Source organism: Salvelinus alpinus, chromosome 12, assembly GCF_045679555.1.
Source record: "Salvelinus alpinus chromosome 12, SLU_Salpinus.1, whole genome shotgun sequence".
NCBI lineage: Eukaryota > Metazoa > Chordata > Actinopteri > Salmoniformes > Salmonidae > Salvelinus > Salvelinus alpinus.
This window is the reverse complement of record NC_092097.1, coordinates 28,425,300-28,442,403: the sequence shown is the minus strand read 5'-3', so window position 1 is coordinate 28,442,403 and position 17,104 is coordinate 28,425,300. Positions and strand designations below refer to the sequence as shown.

The 17,104-nt window shown below is 45.7% G+C and overlaps 2 protein-coding genes across 2 annotated transcripts; one reads left to right on the top strand and one right to left on the bottom strand.

Annotated features, from left to right (window-relative positions):
* Window positions 1–28: 28 nt before the first annotated feature.
* Window positions 29–14,313, top strand: ruvbl1 (RuvB-like AAA ATPase 1). Its single transcript, XM_071337266.1, has 11 exons — window positions 29–493; window positions 801–887; window positions 1,050–1,182; window positions 4,939–5,090; window positions 5,174–5,263; window positions 6,860–7,009; window positions 8,332–8,395; window positions 8,607–8,805; window positions 9,016–9,118; window positions 9,254–9,345; window positions 13,849–14,313. The coding sequence occupies exons 1-11, from the start codon at window positions 353–355 to the stop codon at window positions 14,006–14,008; spliced, it is 1,371 nt and encodes a 456-aa protein (XP_071193367.1). The 5' UTR covers window positions 29–352; the 3' UTR covers window positions 14,009–14,313.
* A 561-nt stretch (window positions 14,314–14,874) lies between these two features.
* mustn1a (musculoskeletal, embryonic nuclear protein 1a) lies at window positions 14,875–16,818 on the bottom strand. The gene is made up of 3 exons (XM_071335655.1): window positions 16,449–16,818; window positions 16,149–16,278; window positions 14,875–15,093 (listed from the first exon to the last, which is right to left on the bottom strand). The coding sequence occupies exons 1-3, from the start codon at window positions 16,455–16,457 to the stop codon at window positions 14,996–14,998; spliced, it is 237 nt and encodes a 78-aa protein (XP_071191756.1). The 5' UTR covers window positions 16,458–16,818; the 3' UTR covers window positions 14,875–14,995.
* Between the last annotated feature and the right edge of the window lie 286 nt (window positions 16,819–17,104).

Genomic DNA, 17,104 nt, shown 5'->3' with positions numbered 1-17,104 from the left:
TAGTTTCCGTAAAGTCAAAGTGACGTGAACACAAGCGGAAATAAAAGCCAAAAGGAGGCGTGGTAGTTTTTGTATGAGTGAGATTGACAGTTCTTCTATCCAATCGCTTTATTACAGAAGAGCGTAATTGTCCAATAGTGTACCTCTTAGAGCTAAAAAATGAACTTTCGGATGGTATTTCCTTCAACTTCCTTGGTAACCCACATGGAAACAGTTCGTATCATACCTCACTGAAACAGATCGCATCTGTTTGTTTTGTTTTACCGCGCCAATTCTAAAGGTGAAAAAATAACGATCAGGAAGGGGGCATTTTTGTTTGCATTTGTTGCTTTCTTATAAGACGTTCACAGCCATGAAGATCGAGGAAGTCAAAAGCACCACGAAAACCCAGCGCATCGCGTCTCATAGCCATGTGAAAGGACTCGGGCTAGACGATGCCGGGAACGCAAAGCAAAATGCGTCAGGTCTTGTTGGACAGGAGACCGCAAGAGAGGTATTAGCAAACGAGATGCCAAGCTAACTAGTTAACGTTATATCAAAAGTAGGTTACGTTTAGTTATTTAGCTAGCCACTGTATTTCAGAATTTTTATTTATTTATTTTATTTCACCTTTATTTAAACAGGTAGTCAAGTTGAGAACACGTACAGAACAAATCACGTTACTTCGTATTGCATTTTTCTTAGATGTATTATTTATTATTCTATTCCTCATTTTCAATTAAACAACTACCAACTGGGCTTGGCAAAGCCAAGTGTATTTTTTTAAATGGATGTTCTGTACCTTTGTTTTCTGTCAACAGGCTTGTGGTATCATTGTGGAACTGATCCGCTCAAAGAAGATGTCAGGAAGGGCAGTTTTACTTGCTGGACCTCCCGGTACAGGAAAGGTAGACAAGATGTTACTGCAGTACTTCAATGATACCCCAAAGTCTTAATTGTGAAATGTCTGATATGCTTACTGTGTCTCCTGGCCTCCACAGTAATAGAAAGAATACAACTTGAGAGACTTTGACCAACCATACTTTGCACCATCTCATTCCCCACTGCAGACCGCCCTGGCTTTGGCTATGGCACAGGAGCTCGGCAACAAGGTGCCCTTCTGCCCCATGGTGGGCAGTGAGGTCTACTCTTCTGAGATCAAGAAAACAGAGGTGCTGATGGAGAACTTCAGGAGGGCCATAGGTGAGGGGCCACACACAAAAACACAGGGCCACTGGGAATGGATCACACGCTAGTGCTGAGCGAGTTGTGCTTTTTTTCAGTTCGATTATGTAAAAAACTATCCCAGTTTTTGATTTCAGTTTCACATTTTTGGGGGGACTTTAAAGCTGCAGTATGTAACTTTTTGGGTGACCTGACTAAATTCACATAGAAATGTGAGTTATAGTCCTATCTTTCTCATTGAAAGCAAGTCTAAGAAGCGGTAGATCTGTTCAATATGCGCTATTTCTATGCTTCCCGTTCGTAATTGTTTTGTTTTTGTGTCTTTTAATTTCGGTTTTGTACACCAGCTGAAAATACAAAATTTTGGGTTATTGAAAATATATACTCAGCCGAAAAAGAAACATCCTCTCACTGTCAACTGCATTTATTTTCAGCAAACTTAACATGTGTAAATATTTGTATGAACATAACAAGATTCAAAAACTGAGACATGAACTGAACAAGTTCCACAGACATGTGACTGACAGAAATGGAATAATGTGTCCCTGAACAAAGGGGGGGTCAAAATCAAAAGTAACAGTCAGTATCTGGTGTGGCCACCAGCTGCATTAAGTACTGCAGTGCATCTCCTCATGGACTGCACCAGATTTGCCAGTTCTTGCTGTGAGATGTTACCCCACTTTTCCACCAATGCCCCTGCACGTTCCCGGATATTTCTGGGGGGAATGGCCCTAGCCCTCACCCTCCGATCCAACAGGTCCCAGACGTGCTCTATGGGATTGAGATCCGGGCTGTTCGCTGGCAGAACACTGACATTCCTGTCTTGCAGGAAATCACGCACAGAACGAGCAGTATGGCTGGTGGCATTGTCATGCTGGAGGGTCATGTCAGGATGAGCCTGCAGAAATTGTACCACATGAGGGAGGGGATGTCTTCCCTGTAACGCACAGCGTTGAGATTGAGCTTGTTGTCATTGCAGGCAGTCTCAGTCTACACACCGCCCCAGATCATGACGGACCCTCCACCTCCAAATCGATCCAGTACAGGCCTCGGTGTAACGCTCATTCCTTCGACGATAAACGCGAATCCGACCATCACCCCAGTGAGACAAAACCGCGACTCGTCAGTGAAGAGCACTTTTTGCCAGTCCTGTCTGGTCCAGCGACGGTGGGTTTGTGCCCATAGGCGACGTTGTTGCCTGTGATGTCTGGTGAGGACCTGCCTTACAACAGGCCTACAAGCCCTCAGTCCAGCCTCTCTCAGCCTATTGCGGACAGTCTGAGCACTGATGGAGGGTTTGTGCGTTCCTGGTGTAACTGGGGCAGTTGTTGTTGCCGTCCTGTACCTGTGCCGCAGGTGTGATGTTCGGCTGTACCGATCCTGTGCTGGTGTTATTACACGTGGTCTGCCACTGCGAGGACGATCAGATGTCCATCCTGTCTCCCTGTAGCGCTGTCTTAGGCGTCTCACAGTACGGACATTGCAATTTATTGCCCTGGCCACATGTGCAGTCCTCATGCCTCCTTGCAGCATGCCTAAGGCACGTTCACGCAGATGAGCAGGGACCCTGGGCATCTTTCTTTTGGTGTTTTTCAGAGTCAGTAGAAAGGCCTCTTTAGTGTCCTGAGTTTTCATGACTGTGACTTTTTAATTGCCTACCATCTGTCAGCTGTTAGTGTCTTAACGACCGTTACACAGGTGCATGTTCATGAGTTGTTTATGGAACATTTAACATGCATGGGAACAGTGTTTAAACCCTTTACAATGAAGATCTGTGAAGTTGTTTGGATTTTTACGAATTATCTTTGAAAGACAGGGTCCTGAAAAAGGGACGTTTCTTTTTTTGCTGAGTTTATTTCACAGCGGTTTAGATGGTACAATGATTCTCTAAACATTGCTTGTTTTCTCACATAAAGGCGGACTGTTATAATTTTAGCAACCAGGAAACGGCAGAGCGATTTCTGCATATAGAGCTGCTGCTTAAAGCTGTCTGACAAAATCACTATTTTAGTAGTTCTTCAAAGTAAATAAGGCATACTTTATGACTGCTGAATACCAACTATCAATGACTTTGATCATGTATTTTGAGGCAGAGATATCTCAAAGCAACTGCTCTCTATCCCTCTCGATTATGCATTCTTCTCTCTTTTACGTAGCAGGCGTAAAAGAAACACAGACCGGACAAGTAGACGCGCAATGGATTATGGTGATTGTCGTTAATTACCACGTTTTAATGTGTAAAACTGTACTGAACAAAATATAAACTCAACATACAACAATTTCAAGATTTTACCCAGTTACATTTCATATAAGGAAATCCGTGAACTGGAATAAATGAATTAGGCCCTAATCTATGGATTTCACATGACTGGGCAGGCCCACCCACTGGGGAACCAGGCCCAACCAATGAGAATGAGTTTTTCCCCACAAAGGGTTTATTACAAACAGAAATACTCTTCAGTTTCATCAGCTGTCCGGATGAAATCTCGCAGGTGAAGAAGCCGGATGTGGAGGTCCTGGGCTGGCGTGGTTATACGTAGTCCGGTTGGACGTACTGCCAAATTCTCTAAAACGACGTTGGAGGTGGTTTATGATAGAGAAATGAACATTAAATTCCCTGGCAACAGCTCTGGTGGACATTCCTGCAGACAGCATGTCAATTGCACTCTCCCTCAACTTGAGACATCTGTGGCATTGTGTTCTGTGACAAAACTGCACATTTTAGTTGTAAAAAAAAAAAAAAAAAATCCTCAGCACAAGGTGCACCTGTGTAATGACCAGGCTGTTTAATCAGCTTCTTGATATGCCACACCTGTCAGGTGGATGGATTACTTTGGCAAAGGAGAAATGCTCACTGACAGGGATGTAAACCAATTTGTGCACAACATTTGAGAAAAATAAGCTTTTTGTGCATATGGAACAATTCTGGGATCTTTAATTTCAGCTCATGACACATGGGACCAACACTTTACATATTGCTTATATTTTTGTTCAGTATATGTAGAATATTGGCCCGTTGGAAATTACAACTCCCTACTACATCGCATAGTTTGGTCATGATCTGATTTGTCTGCACAAAAAGCCCACAGAAAAAAAAGAAAAAAATGGAATTAAAATAATTGACGTCGGTCGGGTAGTTGTTTTAAAAAACAAACATTTGGTTAATCGCTCAGCACTAACACACGCTCATAAGCTTGGGCCAATTGGAGACCAGATAAAGCTGTACCCTTCATTCACCTGCTGCACCACCATCAGAATAGACTCCAGGTGTTCTCCTCCTGCTGGACAGAAGCAGGACTAGGGGAGGGTATCAGTGTGGCTGACACTGGGGAGGATGGCCTTGGAGATGGATTGGGGAAAGGGGTTTGTTGGAGTGTTGACATTACCTGTCACAGAGAAGGAAATGGAGTGTGGGTTGAGAGCAGAGTGGTGGTCACCACAGAACACACAAGTTTTACGATGGAGGAAAATGGCGGGGTACATTCTGAGCCTGTCGACACCCCCCTGATAAGAGCCCTCTGACAGATGGTCTCTCCCTCAGAAGTGTCCCCCCCCCTCCTGCCACTCACACACCGGGAGGCTGTATGCAGGAGGAACAAGGGCTACAGTGTGATCACATTACAAAGAGAGGACCATGCACTGTACACACACTGTCTCACATTCTCCAATAAATGATCCACCAGGTAGACCAAAAGATGTGGCGTTTTTATTGATTCAAGAGAGGTTTTACAGAGTCTTCATTCAGTGTGTGTGACCCTGTCCTCCCTCCTCCAGGGTTGCGTATTAAGGAGACCAAGGAGGTGTATGAGGGAGAGGTTACAGAGCTGACCCCCTGTGAGACAGAGAACCCCATGGGTGGTTATGGGAAGACCATCAGCCACGTCATCATCGGACTGAAGACTGGCAAGGGCACCAAGCAGCTCAAGGTCAGGCACGAGTCAGAGGCTAGACCAGTCCATATAGAAGTTGCCCATGTGTCTCACTGTCTGTCTCTGTGTTGTTTTTGTAGCTGGATCCCAGTATTTATGAGAGCCTGCAGAAGGAACGTGTGGAAGCGGGAGACGTGATCTACATTGAAGCAAACAGTGGCGCCGTCAAGGTATCGGTACACTTCCACTTATTACAGTACACTTCTATACAAACACTCGCTTTGGAAAGGCTCCCATACACAAATTACACATTTGCAATGGCTCAAACATTTAATTCCAGAGTAATTGTAAACGGAGTAAGTACACAAACTAAGAATACCCCCCAAATAAAACAACACTAAAAGAACAGTGCGCTCTCCTCCTGGGTTTTATTCTCCCTATCTCTCCTCCTGGGTTTTATTCTCCCTATCTCTCCTCCTGGGTTTTATTCTCCCTATCTCTCCTCCTGGGTTTTATTCTCCCTATCTCTCCTCCTGGGTTTTATTCTCCCTATCTCTCCTCCTGGGTTTTATTCTCCCTATCTCTCCTCCTGGGTTTTATTCTCCCTATCTCTCCTCCTGGGTTTTATTCTCCCTATCTCTCCTCCTGGGTTTTATTCTCCCTATCTCTCCTCCTGGGTTTTATTCTCCCTATCTCTCCTCCTGGGTTTTATTCTCCCTATCTCTCCTCCTGGGTTTTATTCTCCCTATCTCTCCTCCTGGGTTTTATTCTCCCTATCTCTCCTCCTGGGTTTTATTCTCCCTATCTCTCCTCCTGGGTTTTATTCTCCCTATCTCTCCTCCTGGGTTTTATTCTCCCTATCTCTCCTCCTGGGTTTTATTCTCCCTATCTCTCCTCCTGGGTTTTATTCTCCCTATCTCTCCTCCTGGGTTTTATTCTCCCTATCTCTCCTCCTGGGTTTTATTCTCCCTATCTCTCCTCCTGGGTTTTATTCTCCCTATCTCTCCTCCTGGGTTTTATTCTCCCTATCTCTCCTCCTGGGTTTTATTCTCCCTATCTCTCCTCCTGGGCCAGTTCTTCATGCCGGCTCTGTTTCATCTCTCTACTGTAGGCATTCCTTCAGCTCTTCATCGCCCCTGGGTTCTATTCTCCCTATCTCTCTATCTCTCCTCCGCTTCCTCTGTTCTGGTGGACGACCTCATGGCATAGTTTGACGCTTGTGTTGACGGCTTCTTTAATCGGTGCAGGTGGGCTGAGGGTGTAGGTGGGACGGGGGGGACAGGTGGGCTGGGGGTGTAGGTGGGACGGGGGGGACAGGTGGGCTGGGGGTGTAGGTGGGACGGGGGGGACAGGTGGGCTGGGGGTGTAGGTGGGACGGGGGGGACAGGTGGGCTGGGGGTGTAGGTGGGACGGGGGGGACAGGTGGGCCGAGGGTGTAGGTGGGACGGGGGGGACAGGTGGGCTGGGGGTGTAGGTGGGACGGGGGGGACAGGTGGGCTGGGGGCCTTACATTTGTTGCTGTTGACAGCCTCCCTGACTCTTTCATCCCCCCGCCTCTTTCATGCCTTCCTTGAGATGGCATGGAGTCCAGTCATACACCTGCTCTCACTCCTCCCATCCCTTCTTTTTGTTCCTCTATGAAGTGATTGGCCTAGTTTCAGCCACCTGACCACCTCTGATGGGATTGGCCTAGTTTCAGCCACCTGACCACCTCTGATGGGATTGGCCTAGTTTCAGCCACCTGACCACCTCTGATGGGATTGGGTTAATATTTGATGCCTGTGTTCTGTGTTGAACGATTCCTTCCATGTGTGGGGTGTGCTCAGAGACAAGGTCGGTGTGACACATTTGCCACAGAGTTTGACCTGGAGGCTGAGGAGTATGTGCCGCTGCCTAAGGGGGACGTCCACAAGAAGAAAGAGATTATCCAAGACGTCACACTACACGACCTGGACATTGCCAACGCTAGACCACAGGTACACACACACAGTCTCCCCTAGACCACAGGTACACACACACAGTCTCCCCTAGACCACAGGTACACACACACAGTCTCCCCTAGACCACAGGTACACACACAGTCTCCCCTAGACCACAGGTACACACAGACAGTCTCCCCTAGACCACAGGTACACACAGCCAGTCTCCCCTAGACCACAGGTACACACAGCCAGTCTCCCCTAGACCACAGGTACACACACACAGTCTCCCCTAGACCACAGGTACACACACAGTCTCCCCTAGACCACAGGTACACACACACAGTCTCCCCTAGACCACAGGTACACACACACAGTCTCCCCTAGACCACAGGTACACACACACAGTCTCCCCTAGACCACAGGTACACACACACAGTCTCCCCTAGACCACAGGTACACACACACAGTCTCCCCTAGACCACAGGTACACACACACAGTCTCCCCTAGACCACAGGTACACACACACAGTCTCCCCTAGACCACAGGTACACACACACAGTCTCCCCTAGACCACAGGTACACACACACAGTCTCCCCTAGACCACAGGTACACACACAGTCTCCCCTAGACCACAGGTACACACACAGTCTCCCCTAGACCACAGGTACACACAGTCTCCCCTAGACCACAGGTACACACACAGTCTCCCCTAGACCACAGGTACACACACACAGTCTCCCCTAGACCACAGGTACACACACACAGTCTCCCCTAGACCACAGGTACACACACACAGTCTCCCCTAGACCACAGGTACACACACACAGTCTCCCCTAGACCACAGGTACACACACACAGTCTCCCCTAGACCACAGGTACACACACACAGTCTCCCCTAGACCACAGGTACACACACACAGTCTCCCCTAGACCACAGGTACACACACACAGTCTCCCCTAGACCACAGGTACACACACACAGTCTCCCCTAGACCACAGGTACACACACACAGTCTCCCCTAGACCACAGGTACACACACACAGTCTCCCCTAGACCACAGGTACACACACACAGTCTCCCCTAGACCACAGGTACACACACACAGTCTCCCCTAGACCACAGGTACACACACACAGTCTCCCCTAGACCACAGGTACACACACACAGTCTCCCCTAGACCACAGGTACACACACACAGTCTCCCCTAGACCACAGGTACACACACACAGTCTCCCCTAGACCCTGATTCAAGTGAATATGAGACTGCACTGCAGATATACACTTAAAAAATAACTATTGATTGAAAAAGAATTATGCACAAACAAAGACACACTTGATCTTTGGTTGTTAAAGTGAGGTTCCTGTCCTCTCAGGGAGGTCAAGATATCCTGTCTATGATGGGACAGCTGATGAAGCCCAAGAAAACAGAGATCACAGGTAAGACCTGAAGCACGTAACCTAACTTTTTAAAACCCACAACCCTAGTTCTATCCTTGTAGTAATAGCAGCTTGTACTTTCAAAACCCCAACCCCTCCCCCAATAAGCATCATTCAAAAGAACCCCACCCTTTCTTCTCTGTCCTTGCCTTTTGATTGGCTCCCTTGCTTGATCCCTGGCTCTTCATTGACTCTTTATGCTGTACATTAGACAAGCTGCGAGCTGAGATCAACAAGGTGGTAAACCGCTACATTGACCAGGGTGTGGCTGAGCTGGTCCCCGGGGTGCTGTTTGTGGACGAGGTGCACATGCTGGACATCGAGTGTTTCACCTACCTGCACCGAGCTCTGGAGAGCACCATCGCACCCATCGTAGTATTCGCCTCCAACAGGGGCAACTGCCTCATCAGGTGGGTCGGTGGGTGTGTGTGTGCTAATGTGCATGCATGTGATTTCCTCTCCCAGTCAGTTTGAATGTGAGTTACTCTGACAGTATGTTTTGGAAGTTATACAAATAAATAAAGTTGCACACTCTAATTATGCTCCCAAACATGTAAGTTTTATAGCAGCCTATTACCCTGTTTACTAACCTTTCTGTTGTGTGGTTGGCTGGTTATCAGAGGGACAGAGGACATCAGCTCTCCCCATGGCATTCCCCTGGACCTGCTGGACAGAGTCTTGATCATCCGCACCATGCTCTACACACCGCAGGAGATGAAGCAGGTGTGTGTGTGTGTGTTATCATGTCTGAGATGGCATTCCTACATATGAAGTGTGTGTGTGAGTGATGGTATGTTAATATATGAAGTATGTGGTCACTGTGGCGTGATGCTGACGGCGTGTGTGTGTTCTCTGTAGATCATTAAGATTCGTGCTCAGACTGAGGGGATCAACATCAGTGAGGAGGCCCTCAGTCACCTGGGAGAGATCGGAACCAAGACCACACTCCGGTAACACTCACCAGTCGGTTACTCTGTGCATGTGTGCTCACTCCACTGTCTCTAGTGCAGGGGTCTCCAACAGGTCGATCACAAGCTATGAGTAGCTCGCAGGCCAGCTATGAGTAGCTCGCAGGCCAGCTATGAGTAGCTCGCAGGCCAGCTATGAGTAGCTCGCAGGCCAGCTATGAGTAGCTCGCAGGCCAGCTATGAGTAGCTCGCAGGCCAGCTATGAGTAGCTCGCCTAATAATTTACTTTCAGAATTGTTTAAAGAAATAGTCGTGTGTGATCCTTTCAGCACCGTTTTGATTGGGACAGCGCCATCGCGCGGATTTGCGACTAGTGTGGTGTACTCTTGATAAATCACTCAATGTCAGATTTTTGTTTTCATTGAATCTCAGTTTGGATATTTGGTAACAATTAGGCTGGGAAAATGTTAGCTATGTTGAGATGAGTCCTAATGATTATCTTTATTATATATAGTTTGCTCACATATTAGCTGATCAAAACATTTTGCTAGCATGTTATGTAGCTTAAGAGAAAATTCCATCCCAAAACTTGCCCAGCCAGAGATCAATTAACCAAATGTACAGATGGAGATTAATTGAAACAAAATTGCATTGATTGATAATCAGACATGTCACAGGCAGTTGGTCGGGAGAAGGACGGGCTACTACATGAGTGAAAATCAAAGTCCACTTGTTAAAGGAAAACTCCACCCAAAAACCATATTTTGGTGTTTGTTTCATTAGTCTATTGTTGGCATAGTCACAAACTGTTTTGCTTGTCAGCAATCAAGTTTTCAAGATAGGTAACGCTCAAAATACAGAAATCATCCCTGTATGGAGATGATTCTTTTTAAAGTTACATACAGTATCTTGTAAAAGAATGGAATTAAGAAATATAGAAATGTTAGAACGAGCAATGTCAGAGTCCGGCGTATAAATATATGTGATGGAATGTGTACTATATATTCTATCCGTCCTGTCTATATCTGAAGAATACATAGAATAGTATATGTACAGCAATAGTTGAATAGGATGGACTAGAATACAGTATATACAGTGCATTCGGAAAGTATTCAGACCCCTTGACTTTTCCCATATTTTGTTACGTTACAGCCTTATTCTAAAATGAATTAAATAATTTTTTCCCCCCATCAGTCTACACACAATACCCCATAATGACAAAGAAAAAAACAGATTTTTAGACATGTTTGCAAATATATAAAAAATTTAAAACAGATACCCTATTTACATAAGTATTCAGACCGTTTGCTATGAAACTCGAAATTGAGCTCAGGTGCATCCTGTTTCCATTGACCATCCTTGAGATGTTTCTACAACTTGATTGGAGTCCACCTGTGGTAAATTAAATTGATTGGACATGATTTGGAAAGAAACACACCTGTCTATAAAAGGTCCCACAGTTGACAGTGTATGTCAGAGCAAAAACCAAGCCATGAGGTCGAAGGAATTGTCCGTAGAGCTCCGAGACAGGCTTGTGTACCAAAACATTTCTGCAGCATTGAAGGTCCCCAAGAACACAGTGGCCTCCATCATTCTTAAATGGAAGGTGTTTGGAACCACCAATACTCTTCCTAGAGCTGGCTGCCCGGACAAACTGAGCAATCGGGGGAGAAGGCCCTTGGTCAGGGAGGTGACCAAGAACCCGGTGGTCGCTCTTACAGATCTCCAGAGTTCCCCTGTGGCGATGGGAGAAACTTCCAAAAGGACAACGATCTCTGCAGCACTCCACCAGTCAATCCTTTATGGTAGAGTGGCCAGCCACTCCTCAGTAAAAGGCACATGACCGCTTGGAGTTTGCCAAAAGGCACCTAAAGCCTCTGACCATGAGAAACCAGATTCTCTGGTCTGATGAAACTAAGGCTGAACTCTTTGGCTGGAATGCCAATGGTCACATCTGGAAGAAACCTGGCACCATCCCTACGGTGAAGCATGGTGGTGGCAGCATCATGCTGTGGGGATGTTTTTCAGCGGCAGGGACTGGGAGACTAGTCAAGATCGATGGAAAGATGAACGGAGCAAAGTACAGAGAGATCCTTGAGCGCTCAGGACCTCAGACTGGGGCGAAGGTTCGCCTTCCAACAGGACAACGACCCTAAGCAGACAGCCAAGACAATGCAGGAGTGGCTTTGTGACAAGTCTCTGAATGTCCTTGAGTGGCCCAGCCAGAGCCCGGACATGAACCCAATCGAACATCTCTAGAGAGACCTGAAAATAGCTGTGCAGCGACGCTCCCCATCCAACCTGACAGAGCTTGAGAGGATCTGCAGAGAAGAATGGGAGAAATTCCCCAAATACAGGTGTGCCAAGCTTGTAGTGTCATACTCAAGGCTGTAATCACTGCCGAAGGTGCTTCAACAAAGTACTGAGTAAAGGGTTTGAATACTTATGTAAATGTGATATCGGTTTATTTATTTTTTATAAATTTGCAAAAATTACTACAAACCTGTTTTTGCTTAGTCATTGTGGGGTAGTGTGTATAGATTGAGCGGAGGGAAGCGATTTAATACATTTTAGAATAAGGTTGTAACGTAAATATATTTGGAATAAGTCAAGGGGTCTGAATACTTTCCGAATGCACTGTACATATGAAATGGCTAAAACAGTATGTAAACATTAGACGTGGAACACTGGTCACTTTAATATGTGCATAGGACAGCAGCCTCTAAAGTGCAGGGTTGAGTAACCGGGTGGTAGCCGGCTAGTGACTAAAGTTCAGGACGGTACTGGGCGGAGGCCCGGCTTGTGGTGACTATTTAACAGTCTGACGGCCTTGAGATGGAAGCTGTTTTCCAGTCTTTCTGTCAGCTTTGATGCACCTGTCCTGACCTCGCCTTCTGCATGATAGAGGGGTGAACAGGGCGTGGCTCGGGTGGTTGATGTCCTTGATGATCATTTTGGCCTTCCTGTGAGAGCGCGTCCTGTTTTCTGTCTAAACGTAACATAGCCTACTTCAATATAATCATTCATTCATTCATGCCATTACACAGCATCCGAGTCATTCATGCCGTTAAATGCAATCAAGCATTTTACCATTATGTATTAGACCAGCACGGGTGGTCGGCCTCTACCGCAAACTGTCCAGTATCAGACACCTCAAGCTCCTGGCTTCTATCAAATCAAATCCACATTGACATTATCCCTAGTTAGTCACAATTGGCTTAAAAAAAAAAACGTAACACTGTCAATTAATTTCCAGCAATATTGCCCCTGTATGTGTGTCATAGGAGGTTGGTGGCACCTTCATTTGGGAGGACGGGCCCATGGTAATGGCTGGAGCGGAATAGTTGGAATGGTATCAAATACATGGTTTCTATGTTTTGATGCCATTCCATTTGCTCTGTTCCAGACATTATTATGAGACGCCCTCCCCTCCACAGCTTCCACTGATGTGTGTGTGTTTGTCTGTCATTCACTTCGTGTAGCCAGTTAGCTACTTCTGGGTAGACAGAAATACTTTCCCCAAAACCTTCTCATTTAAATGTTAAGTGCAAGGTAGGCTTTCCTGGCAGAATTACACTGAGTATACCAAACATTAGGAACACCTTCCTATTATTGAGTTGCACCCCCCTTTGCCCTCAGAACAGCCTCAATTCCTCGGGGCATGGACTCTACAAGGTGTCCAAAGCGTTCCACAGGGATGCTGGCCCATGTTGACTCCAATGCTTCCCGCAGTTGTCAAGTTGGCTGGATGTCCTTTGGGTGGTTGACCATTATTGATACACACGGGAAACTGTTGAGTGTGAAAAACCCAGCAGAGTTGCAGTTCTTGACACAAACCGATGTGCCTGTCACCTACTACCATACCCCGTTCAAAGGCACTTACATTTTTTGTCTTGCCCATTCACCCTCTGAATGGCACACATACACAATCCATGTCTCAATGCTTAAAAATGTTCTTTAACCTGTCTCCTCCCCTTCATCTACACTGATTGAAGTGGATTTAAAAAGTGACCTCAATAAGGGATCATAGCTTTCACCTGGATTCACCTGGTCAGTCTGTCATGTTTTGTATACTCAGTGTATATCATGATTATTTGTATCAATCGGGTGGGCTTTTGTTTTGCAAGCTGTGTCATGGCATATGCAGCAGCAAAAACATCACTAGACCAGCTAATTCTTCTCTTGTAAAATGCACAATTAAAGGGGTATTAAAAATCTGAATTTGTTCTTTTTTTTTCAGCACGCAAAAATGATACTCATGTGATTTAAGCATTGACATGGACTCCAAACATCCAATGTCATTGTTTCTCTATGAATAGTTGTGATTTTGAGTGAAAATCCCCCCAAAAATCCCCAAACCAGGAAAAATAACACAGAGAAAATGGAATTTGGGAAAATACAAAGTGCCTATTTGAATGCTAGGGGAAAAATTTAGTAGCTCTTGACATATTTCATAATTCTAAAGTAGCTCTCATGCTAGAAAAGGTTGGAGAGACCCATGCTCTGTGTGTGCGTATTGACTCACCGACCCCTCTCCTCTGTCAGGTATGCGGCGCAGCTGCTGACCCCAGCCAGTCTGTTAGGCAGAGTCCAGGGGAAGGAGGGAGTAGAGAGGGAGCAGGTGGAGGAGATCAACGAACTCTTCTACGATGCCAAGTCCTCCGCTAAGATCCTCCAGGACCAGCAGCACAAGTACATGAAATAAAGAACTATCCTCCACTCCCTCCATCCTCACTTTCTACCACAAGGCTAGCATCAAATGTTTGTAAACCCTGACAGTCTCTTTTTCTCTCCTCGTTCTCCTTCATGTAAAGTTCATCCTGCTCTTTCTTGTTTCTCTCATTCTAGCCTTCCTCTCATCCTTTTGTTCAGAGCCCCCCTCAAGCTGCCCCATCTGTGCCTCATCCACTGTAGTAGTTTGTTACGTTCAGATAAATACATTGTTTTAAAGGTTCTTTGCATGTTAATAAAATTAGATTTTTTCAATAAAAAGGAACTTGATATTTGTCATTGTTGCTTTCAGACTCATCAGATACACTAGCTAGAGTTAACTGATACAGGACTGGGAATGGCAAAGAGATGCTCCTTAGCATAATGAGAACATCCACTTCTAAATGAACAGCGCCAATATGTATTTTGGGGATTTTTTAGTGATATCCAATTGGTAGTTGGTCTTGTCCCATCGCTGCAGCTCCCATACGGACTCGGGAGAGGCGACGGTCGAGAGCCATGCGTCCTCTGAAACCGAAGTCAGCGTGTGTGCGCCCGGCCGCCACAAGAACTCAAGAGCGCGATGGGACAAGGACATCCTAGCCAGCCAAACCCTGCCCTAACCCGGACAACGCTGGGCCAATTGTGTGTCGCCTCTTGGGTCTCCCGGTCGTGACAGCCTGGATCGAACCCAGATCTGTAGTGACGCCTCTAGCACTGCGATGCAGTGCCTTAGACTGCTGCGCCACTCGGGAGGCCCAACTCAAATATATTCACACACAACCAAATACAGCCTACTCAACTGACATCCAGTTAATGCCCACTTAAACTCCTTTCTTAACAATCAGACTCCTGACAGAATGAGGGTTCAAGCTTTTTATTAAAGTGGAGAAATACTTGACCATAAGGCCCATTCAGTCACACAAGTGTGGTTTTAAATATAGGCCAGGCTGGAGTATAAGAAGTGGCTTTACTGCCTCTGCTACTTCTTGATTTGTCGAGCCTGGGACTTGTTGAAGGCAGTCTCTCTCCCTGAACGCACTCCACTGAACACAGAAGGGGCGACTTTACCCGCACGCTCTGTGAACACAACACAGATCCATCCATCACTCCGACTGTAGCTACTTGACTTCAAAGAGCTATGTAATACAGTAGATATGGATAAACATCCATAGTTCATGCAGCAGGGAGATGGGCAGTGTGTTTGACAGTCCTCAACTGCGCTGTATATGGAGTGGAAACTTCATCACAGTAAGTAACGCCCCCTCTACTCACTAACTCCCTCTCTTGTTCAATAACACTGGCTTTGTTTAGAAAGGCAGCCCAATTCTGATCTTTTTTCTCTCATTAATTGGTCTTTTGACAGATTAGATCTGATGTGAAAAGATCTGTGATTGGTCAAAAGAACAGTTAGTGGAAAACATATCAGAATTGGGCTGCCTGTCTAAACGCAGCCCAGGTATGTATGTACACATATATGTAAACTTATTTCCAATATTAAAGGGGCAATCAGCAGTTGCTACATCCATTATTGGACTTAATTAATATGTACCCATTGATTCCTCGAAGAATATAACTTAGAAATGCCTCAAGCTTAATTCAACTGTCATATCCCATAATAACCCGTAATAAGTTGTTTTATTAAAATGTTTGTAAACAAATAAATGCAAACAAACACTATATAGCCTCAACACGATTCAATCTATAATTTCGATATGTATAGCCAGTCCGTGCATCCATAGCTCTGTATATGAATTGAGATTTGTTACATTTCTCCAGCCCCATCCCTCAACCTTTTTACGGAAACGGGTGGGGAGTATATTTTGTTATAGTTTCAACTGTTGATTGCCGCTTTAAATCCGCAACAAAAATGACAAACAGATTTCAGAGGTTTTTAAACATGTACTCCTAGCCCGTAGACTTAACCCCTAACCCAGGGTTTCCCAAACTCCGTCCAAAGGGTGCACATTTTTGTTTTTGCCCTAGCACTACACAACTGATGAAAATAATCAGCTAATCTTCATTCTTTGATCATTTTAATCAGTTGTGTTAGGGCAAAAACAAAAATTGCACCGAGTTTGGGAAACGTTTCCCTAACCCCATTGTCACGCCAATAAAAGCGGCACTCTGCTCACCGCACTCATCCATCACTTCTATGGTCTTGCCCTTCAGCTTTCCTTTAGCGCTCAGCTTATCCTTCGCTCCGATCAGATCCTCCTCGCTCACCTCAGGACGCTTCAGCTGTCCCTCCTCCCCCTCTTCAGGCTGGAGAAGAAGAGAGGGAAGAAATGGAATGCCGAAGAAAGACAGCTGAAGAAAAGTTCCCATGTAGAGTTCTCCAGTAGGTTTACTAAGCAGGAACTTTCTAGGCAAGTTTCAGTGAGATCATGTCATAACTCTACATGTCCCTCCCTAGTCCAGCACTGTAGTCTTACCTGAGACATGGTGACTGACTGTGAAGTAGTGGATGATCCTCCTGGATACTGTTGTGGTCAGAATGACTGCTGCGCTCTCTTTCTCCCTCTCTGCAGTGCAGGCCAACACACACACTGTAACTCTCCAGTGAGCTATAACTCTGTCTGCAGGCCCAGTAGATGACTCAGTGGGTCAGTGGACTCCTCCCTTCTTTCTTCTCTCTCATGTTCTCTGGGTCTGTTTGTTCTCAGGGTGGTGTATCGTTAGGGAGTGAATGACGTGATCTGCTCTACAGTTGGAACGATCTTGCCTTCTTTTAAAGCAACTCCTCAAGGACGAATAAAAGATCACAAATCAAAGTCTAAAACTCAACTCCTCCTCCACTATGACAACATTCTGTCATGGCCCTCCTCCTTTTCTCCTGTCACTAGGCCAAAATTGAAATGAGATCAAGACTTCTTTCTGTCCTCAACAATAACAACCTAAGGCACCAATATAACCCTTACACTCATCAATGGATAGAAGAAACCCTACAGTCAAACAGAGCAACACTTTACCATGCATGTCCATATCTCAATCATTCAATGGACAAACAAATAACATGGGCAGAGAAACAACTTACATGGCAACAGACGTATGTGTCATTCCCTCCCCTTCCTTCCTCTGTTCTGTCATT